This window comes from Mycteria americana, chromosome 5 (genome assembly GCF_035582795.1).
Source record: "Mycteria americana isolate JAX WOST 10 ecotype Jacksonville Zoo and Gardens chromosome 5, USCA_MyAme_1.0, whole genome shotgun sequence".
Taxonomy (NCBI): Eukaryota; Metazoa; Chordata; class Aves; order Ciconiiformes; family Ciconiidae; genus Mycteria; species Mycteria americana.
This window is the reverse complement of record NC_134369.1, coordinates 2,901,902-2,920,479: the sequence shown is the minus strand read 5'-3', so window position 1 is coordinate 2,920,479 and position 18,578 is coordinate 2,901,902. Positions and strand designations below refer to the sequence as shown.

Sequence of the window (18,578 nt, the reverse complement as noted above, 5' to 3'; positions counted from 1 at the left end):
GTTACAAGAATAATTCAAACACATGCTAGAGGGAGAATGGAAGTCACACTTCACGTATAGAATGAGTATCTAAGGTAATCGATCTGTACTTAACTGTACAGTCACAAGATAACCTCGTTATCCTTTAGATTGTTTTAGGATACAGAAAGTTTAGTGTACGAAATTTTTAGCAGCTAATGCTGCTATTTTGCTGACATTTAAAGGGGCCATGTCAAAAGAACATAAAATTTCTTTTCTTACTTTATTTTAACGAGTTACCTTTTCCTTCAGTGTAGCAACTTTTTCTGTTAGATCACTGATGACTGTTTTCTGCTCAGTGTTCTCCACTTCATAAACACTGCATTTCTTTAAGGCTTCATTCAGCTTAGTATTAAAAATAAAAGTCAATGTGATAGAAATACATGGAATTATATTAAAATTGTGATGTTATAGTTATAATAATTGAGTTTACATAACAGTGGAGTTTATACTTTGAAATTCATAAACAAGGATAACTTACCACCCCAATAAAACATACTTTCATGCAAAGCTCTGTTGGGTCTAAGAAATCGTTACACCCAACTTAAAGCAAAGCAATTACATGAAGTGAACAAAACTGTAAAGAAACAGAGCAAACACCTTCAGGTACGGAAAACAGCAATACTGCTGCTGGGACACAAATAGAAAGTTATGGCTAATGCTCGCCAGTTCTAATAAGTTAAGTACTATTTAACAATAACTTGAACTTACTTTTTGCTCAGTGTGCACAAACTTTTCACCAAGCTCTTTGTTCAGAAGATCCTTTTCTTGAAGCTGTTTCCTCAAAGTTTCGATTTGTTCTAGTTTTTCTGTTATGCTCAACAGTTTTTGTTCTTTTTCTCCAAGTGAAGTTTCAAGGAAGCTATTTCTGTCACTTAATCTAAGAAGAAAATACATATTTAGATATTTTGAAAACAAAGCTTGTTTTAAGCTTTCTAGACTTATTAGCCCCAAACTATGTTCCTAAAAGAATAACTATTTTTTACACTTTCCATTTAAACTTCCAAGTACAAAAATAACATTACTACAAACAGAAGTGGGAATCAAGTAACTCTTTTTCAAGTGTTTTAAGAGATTATACTTCTCATTAGAAGTTTAAGCTTAAAGCAAAGAAAGCTAATCCTGTACAGAGTTGTAAAGAACCTTTATTTTACCCTTTAAGCTGCTCATTCAAGCCAGAGATCAGAATTTGATGCTTTTCCACGTCTCGCATTTGTTGGTTGCGTAATTGGGTGAGTTGAGTTTGCAAACGTTCATTTTCGTTCTGCAACAAAATAATAATGAAGAGGATTATCACATAAAAAACACCCAGAATAGCATAGATAACTGGAGTCATGAAAATCCGACTCTTCAGGAGATTTACATCCTACGTGGTAATAGAGACTGTTATTCTAGCACTTCAGCAGATATCAGCGCAAAATACAACACTAATATCAAAAGTTCAGATCTGATATTAGGTCAAATAGATGCAACCACCTTTCAGAAATACCTCCTTCAGCAACGCTATGATAGCAGATACTCAAGGATGATTGCTGTATACCCAAAACAACACACACACTCATACTGTGTTAAGGCAGCTTACTTATCTTAACAGGGGAAGCTACTGCTTTGAAAAAATATTTTCCTCATTGGTTTGAAGACAGTACCAAATGCAAATTTTTTTTGCTTATTTTTTCAGGTTGAAGGAATGCAAAAACCTGCATAAGGGCAATTGTGGAGAAAAGAAAAAGGAAGCAAGCTTCATTCACACAGCTTTTTTTTTTTTTCTTTAAACATGGTACAAATCTCCTACTCTAGCCAGAGCCACTGCACCAATTCAAAAAGAAAACCACAAAAAAAAAAAAATTACAACAGCAACCAAAAACCAAAAGCAGAACACATATCCAAAATCAACAGCAAATAGGACAAACATGGCAAACTTGTCACCTCTAATGAAAATAAGCTAGCATTTTGGAGGAGGCAGAACACACCTGTACCGCCCTCAATAGCCGCCCTTCTTCATCTACACCAAACGTTACCTGTATTGAAAGGCTTTGTTACAAGATTCTCAAGTAATAATTAATATAAGGTTGTCTTTCATCTTAAAATCATTAATTCTTTTTTATATATGTGCAACTTAACAGATAAAGAACTATGAATAATGCATCAAGCCTGAAGGAGTTTGAGTAGGAGATCAGTTGTGTCATTTAGTGAAAATAAGGTTTACAAATTATCATAGTAACTTGTCAATGAGGAAATATGAAAAATAACTTTTCTGATAAATATTTACTTTACTGCTCCTTTTGCTGCCTTCACTGAATAATTTTACAATACAAATATGTATCAAATTAATAGCTGCTGTTTAGATTATATATAAATAAATATTAAATTATTAATTATTTTAATATATTTACAAAGTTTCTTTTCTATAAGTGTGTTTTTATATATATATACACACATATATAAAAATAATAATATACACACACATATTTTATATAAAAGAAACTTGAGGTATGTAAGAAGAGGGAGACTTATGCCAGTAGTAACAAAATGTAATTCTGGACCTTCTGACAAAGGCCCCCTACAAAGAATAGTGAAAATCATGTTGCCTTTTACTAAAACAAATAACAAAGCTTACTTCCAAATAAGTTTCTCCATGTGGTGACTTCACTTTTGCTGAACAGAAGTGACAGGCTTCAACTTCAGAGCATAATATAATATGTGTACGCTCTCTGCCAACATAGTTACGAAGTATAAAGCAGGCTTTAGACTTTTTTTTTCTAGCTGCAAATTGACATTTTTGTCTTACTGTAGGCTATGATTGCAAGAACATAAAACAGAGAACAAAATAATTCTCTTATATCATCAGGTTTTACACAACTACAAAAGCTCACCTGAAGAGCCTCCATTCTACCTTGAAGCTGCAATCTATCTTCCAAATCCTGACAACGCTCTTCTAGAAACAGAATTTGTTCCTGCAGTTGATTTCTTTCCAATTCCAACTCTTCAACCACGCTCCGTAAACCTACTTAAGCCAAAGAAGAAAAATTATTTCAAGACGGGTCTACTAAAATTCCTGAAGTCTAGAAATGGTTTCAGCTTTTTGTTCACGATTCTCACCAGTGTCAGGCACAATCAGATCTCAACCATTTCCAGTGGAAATGCCTGAGGCCCTGTATTTCCAAAAATTAGATGGCAAAAGTACCCTTTAACTGTTGAAAAACCAAAATAAAGTTGCATAGCTCAAGAACTCAGAGAACTTGGCAGAAATATTCTAAACAATACTGTGGCTCAATCAATAGTGTAGCTCATGTTACTTTAATCACAAGTCAATCGTGTACTTGCAGGATCAGATCTTAAGCAATTACTAATAAACAAAGTAAACTGGCCTGCATCAAAATTTGCAAGTGAGTCCATTCCAGTTTAACAATAAGATATATTTACAGCCTTTACCACCAACATAAAAACATCTGCATTTAAAAAAATAAGAATTTGATTTTTAAATTAAAGGCATACAGCAATGGAATGCAATTCTGGTTTGCAACATAACTCTTATATAGATTGGAAACACATTCACAGAACAAGACTTGTAACTTAAAAAACACATGATCTTGCCACACAGGATATTTCATGGGCACCAAGGCTCAACCAATTCCAGTGTTTAGTCATATTTATATTCTACTTCTGAACCAAAACTAGGCAGTTCATCCAGCACGCACATGCTTTAAAATAAAAAGGAAGAAAACGCAAGCCAAAAAAATTCAACAAAGATTAGAATACACCACAAATGGGCTGTTAGTTGAATTTGAAAACAAAAATAGACACAAAATACGGATGCTGTGCATGCTTTAATAAACTGTCTAGTCGCTATCACACCTGCATTAGGTGAAGTGTACTCTGGCCACCAACCTCCCATATTTTCTCCTTCAGCTGAATCAGTGCTACCCAAGGTGACGTTCAATTCTTGAAAGCATTGTTTTCTATCAAAGTTGTATTCTTCCTACGCACAAAACACAAGAATGAAGTTTAATTTAAAGAAGAAAGGAAGTAAGGGTAAAATACATATTCTGATATTAAAAGCATAGTTTCAATTAAAAGTCCTAAAACTCAGCACGTGATTCAGGTGCCTAAATGTAAATATATGGGATCGCTGTGGACACTGGAGTAACCTGCCCAGCTTACAGCTATTATTTCCAGAAAAGCCAAGTTTCCCGCAGGTTTTGTATGGTATCTGCCAGGCCTCTGAAGACACCCTCAGGCATCTGAAAGGCCAATGAATAACTATGTTTGGATACCTTAATTGGTCCCTTGATTTCTACAGTTAATAGGGTTCTCTGAATCTCAGGGTAAAGTATTGGAGTTAACTAAACATAAAATTATTCTTCCAATGGTATGTTAATGTGACAATGACATCCTAATTTTTCTTACAAAAGTTTATCATTTTTGCATGCTAGTTACAGCACCAACTACCTAGAAGTACATCTGAATGAACTGACATTACTTACTAATTATTCAGCAAAGCTCCAACAACAACAAGATTTGTAAAAATTGTATCTAAACCAAAAATGGCCTTAACGTATTAAGCATGCACATAGCTTCAAGCATGTGAATTACTCCAGAGGGAAGCTCATTATTTTTCAGTGTAAAATTAAGTAGACTCATTACTCAAGGAACAGAGAGGTGTGATGCCATCGGAATTTCTCATCTTCTGGCTACACACACGATCGTTAAATTTACCAAAGTTTCCAGTTACATAACCAATCTAAGTTCTTAAGCCCTTAATGTTTTTAAGTGTAAAGCACCATATAAATAATAGTACTTTCCATATTTTGATTAACATACAGGTAAAAATAAACTCTTATCTCTTTTAACCCACCTGAAGCTTCCTGCTGGTCTGATTGCTTTTTCTTCTTCCCTGCTGCAGCCTGCCCATTCCTTGAACTGTGGTCAGTTCCTCCTCCAGCTCCTGTTGCCCTGAGACTATGGCTGGATCAGAGCAGCCAGGAAAGAACCAGTCATCCTCAATCAGTTTTGTGCCACAGGAAAGCAATTACATTTATATCAGACACTACTACATGAAAAGAGACCAGGGACAGGCTGAAGTCCCTATGAATGACCGACAGGAACAAGATTAAAGAAGCAATCCATTGCATTCACCTTGTGATTTCCCTCCAACATTACAATGTAGAACATAAGAATAAAGTCTGCATATCTCACTAAGAAGAAGCAAACTGAAGTCTAACTTTACTTCTTCATCAGCTCTAAATGAAGACTTTATACAGGAGACTGGAAAAGGTGAGGTTATGCTGATACTAAAAAAAAAAAAAGCCAACCAATTAAAATGCCAAATTACATCTCATTTCAATTTACCACGTTAAAATATACCTAATTTGTATGATAAAGGCATCAGCTCAAACAGCTGTGTTTTTTATAATCTGAACAATCACATTCATTTTTATGGAAATGACGTGCTCCTTTCAACTTTAATTTTAGTATGAGCTACAAAGCCAGCTAATTTGAGGAAGTCACAAGCATGTGTTACACTGCAAACTGGCATCAAACAATCTTATCACAAATTAAAAATACCATTCTTTTTAAAACAAATACAGAATTACTTGTAAATAAACACACTGAATAAATTCAGAATACGAAAGCTTAGGTATGCATCCTGTTCATTGTTAGAAATGATTTTTCATTTAAAGTACATTCCCATCTGTTTTGTGATATGACAAAACATGTTTGGGGTAACAGATTAGGAAACAGATGTTTCATGCAAAGCAGACAAAACAGAACAGCCAGTGAAAAGAAATGAAAGTAAAGGTGGCTCCATACTTTAATTGAAAATTAGAATAATTAGATAATTACAAATTTAGCTTTCCATTTAACCACATCACTCCACAGTTGTCCTCACAGCATGCAAAATTCAGATAACTTATGTCGATGCATCTGTGAGGTAAAAGCCAGAAACTATTAGGAGATTCAGCCCTACTGGGAATACTCAGCTTTCATCCGAGTTGTCCAAGGATTACTTATACCACAAATTTCATTAACACACAATTCTGTAACACCTACTAGATTTAAGTTCTTCCTGTAACATTTCAAAATTACATACTTAACATGTTGTCACAAAAGATTAGAGGAAAAAAGTAAAAAAAAAAAAAATTAATGACCCTTTTAAAGTAGGACTGCTAAATTGGATTTTATTTCTGGTTTTAATTACACTTTGGCTTCTGGCACTGTCACTTTATCAGCATTCATTTTACACACCTTTGTTTATTTTCAAGTATAGATTCTACAATTTTTTTTTTTTAAATCATTACAAATACTTCTTCAAAGCCATAAAAATAAATGCCCAATTTTGGTCATATGCCTTAAACCTCTGTTTACAAGAGCTGTCACTGAAGTCAGTCAAGCGATTCAAGGAGCAAGCATTATTCCAGGTAAGAACTTAACCCCTTCTTTGAAGGAAAATAAAAACAAAAATTCAATTTCTTGGAAGTTGAAATTGAGGTAATCTGTTTTTAAGTATAATCAGAATGAATAACACACTGTCCTTTAGGAACCCAAAATATTTAGGCTCCTAAGTATTTGATAATGAAAAAAAGAATTAAATTACCATTGTCACATGAAAAATGATAGTATAAAAATCAGAGCTTTAGAATTATTTAGAACACTTAGACAAGTGCTAAAACACTTTCAGTTAAATTCAGTATTGCTTTAACAACAATTAGTAAGTAAATACATTTTCTAATGTTTTACAGCAGCTTAGGAAGCTTTTCATTTGCAATTATATCTAACGTAAAAGCCGAAAAACTTCCCAGAACACCTTCCTTCAAATACATACTGCATTTAAATTAACTAATGATGTGTCTATATTTCCTTGTGTCACTATTCACACTAAATATCACAATCTTTAGTGGTTTGCAGAGGAAACAAGCTCCAGCCTATAAACGTAATCAATACTGTCATCCTCTATGCTTTTGCAGCTCCCCACATATACAACCCAAAAGAGACAATCACCATATATGGCAAACTGTCATAGACTATGATGGAATGAGTAGTGGGCTTATATATTGCTTCAAATATTGGTAGCTAATATTAATGCACGTAAAGTTCTGCAATTTATGGGATGGCATAGAATTGTTTTTTTTAAAAAAAAACACTACTGAATTTCAAGTACTACTAAGAATATTTAAATTAATTTGATTCTTACTTATTCACAACCACTTGCAGCAAGCCAAGAAATTTTTCTCTAGATAAGGTTACAACATAAATATGGAGTCAGCTGTTACTACAAAGAGAAATGAAGAAAGATGATTCGGTTAATATAAATGAAGAAACAGGTATTTCAAGGCAGAAAAAAAATCAAGTTAAAACCAGCATTTGTTACATGTATTGCTAAAAACCACATACCATCAATAGCAAATCTTATAAGGTACTGTTGGCGATTTCCTCAAAAGAAGCAACGACAGAAGAAATCAGCAACAGTACATTACAAGTTGCCATTGCTGCAGGAACCTGCATGCACAAAACTGATGGGAAACTATGTTCTCACTGGCTGACCAAATCGCAGTGTAGGGTAGGAGTGGAGGGGGAAGGGACGCTGAGTGCTCATCAGGAGTAACGGCAGGAAAAAAGAAACAGAAAGGTCATGCTTATCCCAAGGGGAAAAAAAATGCAAAATTAAATACGGACTGACGCAGATGAAATTTTACAACTGTTATTAATATTGCATGTGGATCTGTAGTTACCACAGATAACAGGTAGTTTTAACGAAGGGAATATTATTCTCTTTCAATTGCAAAGCATTACATGCGTAAATCGCTCAAAAAGAAGAGACGTGACCCTTAAAACATTTCTGTGCTTATATACTGAACTTCCAAACTGATCATGTAAATGAAAAATAATTCAATCGCAGATTAAGAACAGAAGGCTCAAATTAACTAACTGGATTAATTATGATGGTAGGTTGTGCACATTAAAATTCGCCATTAATACCCACACAGTTAACTAACAGGACAAAAATTATAATATAGTGCCAGCTGGCATGGAAAAAAGCAGTAAAAATGATCTGAAATTTAACCAGACTTTTATAAATGTCAATAGAAGCTGCTTCACTTTCTCATAATGTTTTATTAATAATTTAGAAAACTATAAAACCTGAGATTACCTGCAATGTTACTTTTTGTAGGTAATTTAATATTTTTAACTAGCTTCAAACCGTTGCCAGTTAATGTTATACAGTTGACCTATACAAGTGACACTTACTAACAGATTACAAAATATTCTAAGAAAGGTTTCTCATTAATTATATTTAAAGAGAAACTCTGTCTCAGGTACGTTTTACTAAAGCACCACCTTCACTCATCAAATTCTAACCAACACTATAGTTCCCCACACCTTCGCTGCTTGTTCTACACAGGCAGCTTTAATATTTCAATGGTGAACTTTTTCTTATTGATCATTCATACGCAGACAATAAGCTTCTGAAGTAAATTCAAGCAGTCTTACAGAGCAGCAACTCAGATGGCAAACAGAACAAGCACATCTACTCATAAAAACGATGCAAAAAAGATGAACGTATGAAAAACAGATTCACGGAAATAGGAAAAAGCAGAAATTGCAAATTTAAGCAATTTCACTAGCTATACAAATCTTATCACTACAGAAATGAGTCATGGTGGTGTGCTATCAGACACACACACATATATATATATCATGTATAAATATGATAATAATTTTATCGTAAATAAAACAATTCACCTTCTCTCTCCTCCTCAATCTGAGCCATTCTCAAGGCCATAGCAGATTTCTCTTCTCTGACTTGGTCATGGGACTCCTCTGACTCTGGTACATTTTCTTGCCATTCCAAGAGCTGACTCTGCAATTCGTCCACACTACCCGATTCACTGGCCTAGCAAGAGAAATTGCGCATGAAAACATATTTACCAAATCCCACTGCAAATGTAAATAACATTTTAAATTGGCAAATCATTTACAGAGAAAACAACCCACTATAATTCACCACTTTGCATAAATAAAAACCTATGAAAGTGATAATTGCTATTGTAGATTATGTAAAAAGCAAGTCTCACCACTCCGTAAAATATCAAAAATGCTACTGCCAGTTGCACTTTTAATCCAAAATATTTTTAAATGAAAAATGGCTTTTTAACCAAAATATCTGTTGCACATTTTCATCTTGGCAATGTTTCAAAGTAAAATAATATTCAACTGTCTTTATGTGAGATAACAAATCTCTATTGACTTTTTTCCCCGTGAACAGAATAAAAATCTTTCTGCCTTCCCATCAAAATAAAAACTACTTTAAGATTTTACCAAAAAAACCCACCTTCTCCACGAAACTTGGAAAAAATAGTTCTTTTTTTGCAAAATATAATGAATTGTTTCAAACTGGCTCTGCTGCTAGGTTCTGTTTCATACAGCTCTCTGCTGTACAAAGTTACCATGATTAATGTATACTGTTGATCCATCTAAAGCCCTTTAGCAGAATTTTCTTTGTCATCCTGTACATTTGTCAAGGTTACAGCTATAATTTCCTTCTGAAAGCTATTCGTATTGTACACAAAATAACAGCCACACTTGGATGACTCATGTTAAATATAACTAAATAAATAGTAAACTGCTCGGAAAAACGTAATTTAAGGTACGTGGAAAAGTAAGTAGAAATCAATCTTCTTAAGTAATTCAAAACCTGTCAGCTTGTTATCCAACTGAACAGCTACTGACACTGACAATTCCATAAATCACTAAATTAATTTTCAGCTCCAAAATCCAGCTAATGCACTTCTCCAAGTCTAATTAGCACTGTGAGTTAATCAGTAATTCATACAAATACATTTTAAAGCTAACCTGTGAAGCTGCCCTTTTTGTAACTTGGTCAAGATCAGCTTGTAATTTCCTTTGCTGCTCTTCATAGACTTCCAGCTTAGTCAACAATTCTTCTATAAAAACATAATAAATTTTGCTCATTAGGACACAAAACCAATAGGAAGATCAATAAAAATGTAAAAGATTCAAAGTGAAAATTCAGATGATAATTCATTTCAGTTAGAAGACCTCTGTTGGGCTGTGTTCTCCATCTACCCATGAAATTGACTTCTTGATTATTAAGTATTGATGAGTGCTTTAAATCTAACCTGCTAACAATTCAGACTGATGAACTGAAAATTCTACCAGTTTTCATTTACAGAAAGGATGTCAGGGAAAATAACACAAGGTGAAACAGAAAAACCTCTCACAGAACTCTAAACTATCTGAGATTTTAAGCAAAAATTCTCTCTCAAATCCTTACAGAAGAAAAATATTTGAGATAATTCTTAATTTACTTGAAACTCACTGCTCTCAGAAGTTTATTGTATATACTTTGATAAATTTTCCAAGCATGTTTGGTCTCATTTTTCCTCCTAAGAAAGTGCCTCTTCCACTTCCTGGAAAAGTTTATGCACGCTCTGCCTAAGCTGAAATGCAACAAGTATTATGCACAAGTAGATTTAGGGAAGGAAAAGCTGAGCTGTAACTCTGACTTAAGTACTGTATGCTATTGTTCAAAGTTCCATGAAGTTTTTAAACAGATTTTTAAACAGATTAAAAACAAAGATACACTTTGAAAATGAAAAGTTCATTTATCTTTGTCTCTTTACTTTGAATCATCTGCAAAAGAAAAATAGATTTTTTTTTTACCATTTTGAGTTCTGATTTCATGTAATGATTGCAGTTTTGACTGTAGTTCTTCATTTTCAATTTCTAATTCTGAGACACGATTGTTTAAGGCAGATACATCATTATTCTTTGATGAAAACTAAAAGAAAAAATAGTTATGAGTTTTTCAAATGCGCCAAAACACCAGAAACACAGCAAAGTCAGTGCAACTTTTTTTTCTGATTTTTTAGTAAGATTTAGAATAGCTGTCTTTTCTAATATTTGAAAGTGCAATAAACTAGCTAATCTCTAACAAATTTACTCCTGAGTGCTGGTAACACCAGTTTGTACTATTCTTTGTTAAAATTCATCTTGTATCAAAATTTTATATCCATTCAATTTTTATACATTTATTCATATATAAAGATACTGTGAATAAATCATTTTAATATTTACTCATATTTTATTTCTTTCAGTCAAATCTCCCAGCACAGTAGTTATAAAAACAGGTATGTAATATTAAACATAATGTTACACATACATTTTTTAGTTCATCCTCCAGTTGTTTGATTCTTGATTTAGACCAAGCCTTCATTTTCAGAAACTTTGCTTCAGATTTGCTGGCCTCTTCCGTTTTCAATTTCACTTGTACTAAGAAACAAGACACAAAAAAATATTTAAAACTCTAGAAAGATTATTAATACAAGACCTGCGTTTAATTCCTTTAACAATTGGAAGTATACAACTTTAACTTATACAAGACAACTGCATTTAAAGAAAAACATAACAATAAGAGATGTAGTGAGAAATTTACAGTTCATGTGATTATCTTGGTATTCCTATAACCCTCATTATTATAGTATTTGAGCAGAGATACTTTTTAATTAGTGTGGCAATAACTCTTCCACCAGATTTAATGCAGTTCTACTTGCAAGAGGTATGAAATTGGCATACAATACATAACAGTATGGGGCAAAGGAACTCTTCATATGTAACAACTGTTTAAGTAGGATACCTTCTAAATCTTCCATCTTGTCTTTGGTTATAGACTCCAGATCTCCAACTTCTTTTGAGTTAGTCTGTCTGCTAGCACTTAATTCTGCCACTTGTTTCTTAAGCTGAAACAGGGCCTGATCTTTCTCTTGCAGCTCAGTTTCATGTTTCTCTTGAATTTCATGCAGTTCAGCATTATATTTCTCCTTAACTTTTGTCATTTCAAGCTCATGTTTCTCCATCATGTCTCTTAACTGGGCTCTCATTACATGTTTCTCAGCATCCAGTTTAGACTGGAGGTTTTCTTTTTCAGACAGAAGACGTTTCACGTTTTCATTAATCTCCTGTAAAAAAAAAACAAAAAACACATCTTTATTTTTTAACACAAAGTACTTTTAGTACCACTGTCAAATACTGTATCTGTATTCCTACATACATTATAATCAGAAATCAGTGCTACTGTTGGTAACTGGGCTCTGCTACAAAAGCTACTCGGCTCTGACTTTCCAAGACAGAAGTGGGGACTTCAGCAAAACGGCATCATTATTTCAGTGCAAACTACATGCAACCTCTCCCATAGGTGAAAATGGAGTAAAAAAGAATGTTTGGTTCTATGGAATATATACAAAAAAAAACCAAACACCAAAAAACCACCAAGAAAAACCAAACCAGAAGCAGATCTTTAACAGTGATCCCAAAGATTAAGAATGCTTACTGGAATGCCACCCAGGTGGTGTCACCTACATCCATTAAACTTGGCAAATTGATCTAGTTCTTCTTTACAATATTTTGTTCCTAACTAGTTTTCCATTAGTGCTTATTCTACTTTTACTGCCTTTACATTAGTTATTTTAATACATAAATAACTAAGAAGTAGAAAAAGAAGAAGTAGAAAAGATTACAGATCACTGTAACAGAGCAGTCCACTCACATTAGACCTGCTGTTCAAAAAAAAACCTACTTTCAAGATACATAAACTTAGGAATATAAACTGTCCAAGTAAAGGAGCTGTGCAGAACAGCAGAGGGAACATTTCCAAAATATGGTTAAAACTGCTTATGTAAATAAAACAAGGCTTCCTGCTATTTCAATTCTAAAGCTGAGATTCCATTACAGTTTAAAGTGCTTGAAGTTCATGTTGTCATAGTCAAACCTTCCCCCTACCCTCAAGGTGTGCATTTCTGTCCCCTCAACGCACTGGCACCAGGTACCATCAGTTCTTGCAGAGCATCAGTGTAGGAAGATGCATCTAACCCAAAAGAAAAAAAAACAACAAACCCCTGCATAAGGCAGGAGGCGTAAAAATGGGAAGGACAAATGAAACAAGCTTAAACTACCGTGGATCTTAACTACTTGAGCAGGACATCTACCTGGGTGCATAGTTGAAACTATTTCTACTAAGATTTTGATTCTGGCAGCCCTCTTGGTAAGTGAAAAATTTGTTGGAAATAGTATAGCTAAAATGCTGGACCTAGCACCGCAGACGGGCTATAATGTGTCCCTTTCAGCAAAGGGCCCCAAAGGCCTGAGAGGCTGCAACGTTCTTTTTCTACACTGTCGAACTGAAGCAGCAGTACTCAAAGGCAATAATCACACTAGGTGCTTAAACACAAAGAACCTTGATTACGTATTGCTTTTGCAATCAGTAGAAATACAGCAAAAGGAAAGGCAAACACTCTCTTTGGGAAACAACAAAAAAAAAGCCTCAGTTTTGGGGCTCACTCCAGTCTCAAACTAGAGAAGCTGAAACCTTTCGACAGCAAAAAATCTTCCCTACATGGCAAGCTCCCAAAATTAATCAAGACAAACTATGGGCGAGAGTTGACAGTTTTATACTCTATGGACTTTACCTCTCCTTTAAGTTAATTTCCTAACTGGAGTTAGTATTTGTTTGCACAACTATGGTTGCGTTGTTAGCACTCTAGCTCCCAAAGAACTGCCTAAATATGTTATGCAAAATTCTCTTTTGTGTAAATCCAAACAGCTTTTTGAACTTGTAATTGACCTGATGAGTTTACTTGCGCATGTATGCTGTTTCTTACTTTCAATTGCTGGTCCTTGGCATCCAGTTCTTTTTGCAAGACATCTATCACCTGTGTTCTTCCCAGCATGACTTCTTCCTTTTCATGGAGCTTCTGTTTCAAGGCCTTTAGTAGCTAGGAAAGGAAAAAAAAAAAATATATATCAAACAATCAATAAAGGAGTTAAAAGTTTTAGAAGAGAAAGAAAAAGACTTATCTTTATTTTCCCAACCAGACAGCTGAACTGTGCCACAGAGGTTAGTAATTACATGATTCCAAATTCCCATGTCTAACTAAATCAAAGCAAGCGATTGAGTTTCCAAAGCAACATACCTGTTCTAGGTCAGCACTTGCATCAGATTTAGCAGCTAATTTAAAGAGCTCCTGCTCATGCTTTTCTCTCTGTGCTTCCAGTTCCTTTTCCTTTTCCTGGATAATATTTTGAAACACACGTACCTAAAAACACATACAAAGTAAATATGAAACCAGTCCACAAAGGTGTAGTAGAAGTACACTGAATTGTATAACTAAAGGTACAGCAAGATAATGTATTCTGAATTTTGCTTCCACTTACCAGTAAATACACCCATCAGTCAGTGATTACTGACATCAGTGGTGCATGCGGATAAACCTCCAATTTACAGACAATTTGTCTCAATTCCACAAAACAAACTTTAAATGAGAAGCATGGTACCGTTCATTTTTGTTTAATATCACGGATCTTCACCTTTCTTTTTTGGATGCCATTGTTCTGAGACTTCTAATTTCTAAAAGATTGCACTGATCATTTTAATTTCTAGCAAGTTTCTATCAATTAAGCCCAAACAGTAGCTTTGAAACCTAGCTGCCTCCTCCTCAAAAACTTGTATTCTACCTCCAACATGTCTTTGTTAGCTATCTTACAATTTTTATAAGAACTGGATATAACTTTTGGAATCTCACTAATGATATTTTTAATAAATTCACATAAAGTCCTACCCAGATTTATATGCGAGTAACGACACTGTGCTCACCTAAATGGCTTTTACAGTCTCAAGTGTTTGTCTTTTTCTTTCTTTCCTGTATCAAAACTAATCCCCTGTGTGCTACTGAACAGGCGTGGTCACGTTCAGGATCAAAAGTAGCACTTTTGTTACAGATAAAATAAACTCAGACATCAAATGATGTGGGAAACACTGAGGTGAATGGTTTCATACATGGTAGAACTCAAATGCTGAGAGATCAGGCATATCACATTAAAATCTGAGATTTAGCTTCCAAGGGAGCTGGAAGAGCCTGGTAACATCAAGGAATGGGTAATATGCTCCGTAGTTCCACTGTTTTTAAGTATTATTTAACAAAGTTGTTGTTGGTTGTCTTGGCCTGTTCATCAGCTGCTAACTTCTAGAAAAGTCTCCCGTTAAGTACACCAAACTTCAGCTATTTTTCAGTCAGGAGGAAAACACAAATTTTTTTCCATGCTCTCATACTAGTAAGTGTGCCAGATAGCTCACAGCACAAGTGAAAGTGATCTGCCAAATAGCCATTTGTGCCAAGAATTATTACAATAACCCAAAAACACTACCAGCCACTGCACGTGTGCATTTTTGCACCTTCAGATGTAGTGCTACAGGAAAGAAATGTTTGGAGGTTTTTCAGCTAGAATCCTGCACAAGTCATTTCACTCTGTTACACACTAGTTCCTCCGTGCCCAAACACCAGCTGCGTCCTTCAACTCCCTTCTTGCACAAAACTTTCAACTTCAATTATCACCAGCTCAAACCATCTACTGCTTCATTACTCTCATTTCATCTGATCACCGTATAGATCTTTACTCAAGAATCATGCCAAATTAAAAATGGCATTTCTTAACTATTGAGATAGAAACACTACAGCCAAGATACCACTTCTTCCACCAAAGAATGTAAATATTTTTACAGCGTGTTTACTTACATTTTCCATATATGTAGCTTCTTTTCCGTGGAAACGCTCTCTTTCTTTGCTCTGAATATTTTTAAGGCTCTCAATCTGTTCCTGGAACAAGCTACATTTTTCTTCACTGTCTCCAACCTTCTTGGTAAGGTTCTGAACTAGAATCTGCATGCTTTGTAGTGATGACTCTTTAGCAGCCAGCTGATTCTTTAGAATGCAAATCAAAAGACAATTAAAAGAATAGACCCAGAAAAAAGATAAAGCAATCATCATGAAGCCACCTCCTAGCCCTTCCCTCAGTTAAAGCAACGTTAAATTCAAAATTCAGGTTTGGTTTTAATTTGAATGAAATTTGTCAGCATATCCTGAAGTCAATACTAATACATATAAATGGCACTGGCAAAAGAAGTACATAAATATAGATCTACTAACATAACATAAAATAATCAGTAAAGAATTTTTATTCACATTAATAACTGCAGAGGATTTGTGCTTCAGAGAAGGATCCACCGTATAATGCATCAGAATTTGTTGATTCCTTGAAACCTCTATGGAGATTTTATATTTGAGCTGCTAATATACCTTCAATTCTTCATTGGGCAAGAGTATTTCACTGGCAACACCACTTGATCCACACGCTCTCTGTAAATCGATGATGTAAGCATCCCTTTCAGCTAACTTCTTTTCTTTCTCTGCCAGCATGGCATCCATTTCAGCCCCACGACAGTGCTGGGCCTCCAGTTCAACACTCTGAAAATGAAAAGACAATGCTGCTTGTAATCTATACTTCACAGCATCTACAGCACAGAACGGTTTGCATTATTTCCTTATTGTCTGGTTTAGGGTACTGAAAAAATTACAATCAAATTTATAACCTGGTTCAATTTTAAGTGTAATCTTTCATTACTGAGCCTTTCTCTGAAATTCTGCAGCATTCACATTCCTGCCACTCTCCACAGTCAACAATCATGTCCACAAAACACATCACTGCAGAGAACAGCTACAAACCATAACAGGAAACCATCCCTTGCCTACCTTTCTTCCTGTTGTGACTTATTTTTGCAACAAGAAAAATTGAAGCAAAACAGCATTTTTGTTCAAAATACAAGATTTAAATATAACATTAACCCACAAAGTTCATACTTGCGTATCCTATTGCATTCATTTTCAAACGACTACAAAAGCATGCTTGGGGATTCACTGCTCACTGAAGACACAATCACAGAATTCTCGCTGCATTTGCTCGGGCAGGTTGTAGCATATAAACTTCTCTGTCTACTCAACAGAAAACTCTCAGAGTATCTGTTTAGTAATGTAACATATAATTAAATATATATTTAAACATAATCTTATACCACAAACACGAAAAGCCACACACTTGGCATCTTATAAAACACCACCTTTTTTTGTAACTCTTCATTTTTTTGTGTGATCTGGGATTCTAGTTCTTCAATTCTCCTTCTCAGTACTAGTATTTTCCCACGATTTGCCGCAGCATTTTCCTGCTCACCATCTTTTGATGCCTGCAAAAACAGGGAGTTTTGCATTCTGTAAATAGGTAACACCTGACTTCTGTACCTCTACCTATTCAAATAATACTGGTGAGAAGAAGTGGACTTTACTCATGGTTTGTGTTTCAGTTCTCTTATATATTATATACTCCATGTAGAAGCTAGACAAATCAGGCACAGAATTTGTATCAAGCTTGTAAAAATCTTCATATTTAAAATATTAATGATAATTATTGCTGCAAAGTGGACTGGAACGTGCAACAAGGGCATTCATTTCCTCTGGCAATTGTAACCCATATAATCTGGCAAGTGTAGTCCATATACCTCAGAGGGAAAAAAGGACGGGGGGGGGGGGGGAGGGAGCGTAAATTAAACTGTTCCTAAGCACAATGTTTTGAATCAGAATTTCAGCAGGTGTAACTACTGGGTTATAGAAATTATTTGCCATTACAAAAGAAATCAAGTGCAATTGTTAAGAATATGTTTTATTAGCGAAATAGATCAGAAGCATAAATAATTAGCTACTGCATGTCTTTGAGGACACCTAGGGACTTCAACAAACTGATCTGTTTCTGTTCCCTTTCAGCATACCTTTAAAAAACAAATGCCCTAGAAATATCAAAGCCTCACTAAAGCTATTTTAGAAGCTGCATGAAGTCAAAATATGCTATTCTGAAGAAATACAAGTCTACTCACACAACAGTGCTACTACAAACAGATCTGAGAATCTTTGTTAACAGGAAAACACTGGTCACTTAAACGAGACATTCCTACACTTAATTTACATTTTACTACCAAGAACATTTTTGTATTTCCATTTTTATCTTGGACATTAAAATAACAAGTTCGGTTTTGTTTTCATTTCTTCTCAAAAAACTTATCTTCCTGATTCACATGTGTCAAAAGTTTGAGCTGCTAATAAGACAATCAGTAAGAATTTTTTTACTAAAACAATTTGAAAGGAATGTACAATTTTCTAAATTTCTGTAGAAAGATAAAAGAAGAATGAAATAGAAATACACAGATGGACTGACAGCACCCGCACAGTCTACTCTGATCCTAATGTGACTCAACTCAAAATTTGAACTTCCTTTCCACATTGGAGTCCAGCATGCAAAACACTCTACAGCCTTACAGAAATTATGTCTGCTTTAAAATGCAAGGACACTTACCTTTTTTTGTTCTGCTTTTGCCTCTAAGCCTCCTGATACTGATAACTGTTTCTTAAGTTCTTCCAACTGTGAGGTTAATGATGCAACCTTGGCTTTGTTTTGCAGCTTCAACTTGGAAAGTTTGGCATCAGCAGATTCCTTCTCCTCCTACAAACATCAAAGTCATGAAGGACTAAATTAGCTACATGAACAACTGCATCCTTCAATTCTTCCATTAAGAGAGAGAGAGAGAGAGAGAGAGAGAGAAATCTAAAGTGATTACCCAAAACATCTTTTCCCTGAAGAGACATTATACTGTCACATGCAACAGG

At 34.7% G+C, this 18,578-nt stretch overlaps 1 protein-coding gene across 5 annotated transcripts in view; it reads right to left on the bottom strand.

Moving 5' to 3' along the window:
• Nucleotides 1-18,578, bottom strand: part of LOC142410078 (uncharacterized) — a 47,670-nt gene that overhangs the window by 23,384 nt on the left and 5,708 nt on the right. For 2 of the 5 annotated variants that reach the window (XM_075501967.1, XM_075501968.1), the window contains exons 4-20: nucleotides 18,268-18,414; nucleotides 16,985-17,107; nucleotides 16,167-16,334; nucleotides 15,606-15,791; nucleotides 14,007-14,129; nucleotides 13,695-13,808; nucleotides 11,675-11,996; nucleotides 11,201-11,310; nucleotides 10,702-10,819; nucleotides 9,871-9,962; nucleotides 8,761-8,911; nucleotides 4,874-4,983; nucleotides 3,874-3,997; nucleotides 2,892-3,025; nucleotides 1,173-1,282; nucleotides 730-898; nucleotides 259-363 (exon numbers count right to left, since the gene is read on the bottom strand). In XM_075501967.1, coding sequence (XP_075358082.1) covers nucleotides 259-363; nucleotides 730-898; nucleotides 1,173-1,282; nucleotides 2,892-3,025; nucleotides 3,874-3,997; nucleotides 4,874-4,983; nucleotides 8,761-8,911; nucleotides 9,871-9,962; nucleotides 10,702-10,819; nucleotides 11,201-11,310; nucleotides 11,675-11,996; nucleotides 13,695-13,808; nucleotides 14,007-14,129; nucleotides 15,606-15,791; nucleotides 16,167-16,334; nucleotides 16,985-17,107; nucleotides 18,268-18,414 — 2,406 coding nt within the window. The remainder of the gene's footprint in view (nucleotides 1-258; nucleotides 364-729; nucleotides 899-1,172; nucleotides 1,283-2,891; nucleotides 3,026-3,873; nucleotides 3,998-4,873; nucleotides 4,984-8,760; nucleotides 8,912-9,870; nucleotides 9,963-10,701; nucleotides 10,820-11,200; nucleotides 11,311-11,674; nucleotides 11,997-13,694; nucleotides 13,809-14,006; nucleotides 14,130-15,605; nucleotides 15,792-16,166; nucleotides 16,335-16,984; nucleotides 17,108-18,267; nucleotides 18,415-18,578) is intronic. The other 3 variants (XM_075501969.1, XM_075501970.1, XM_075501971.1) reach the window with 3 other exon arrangements.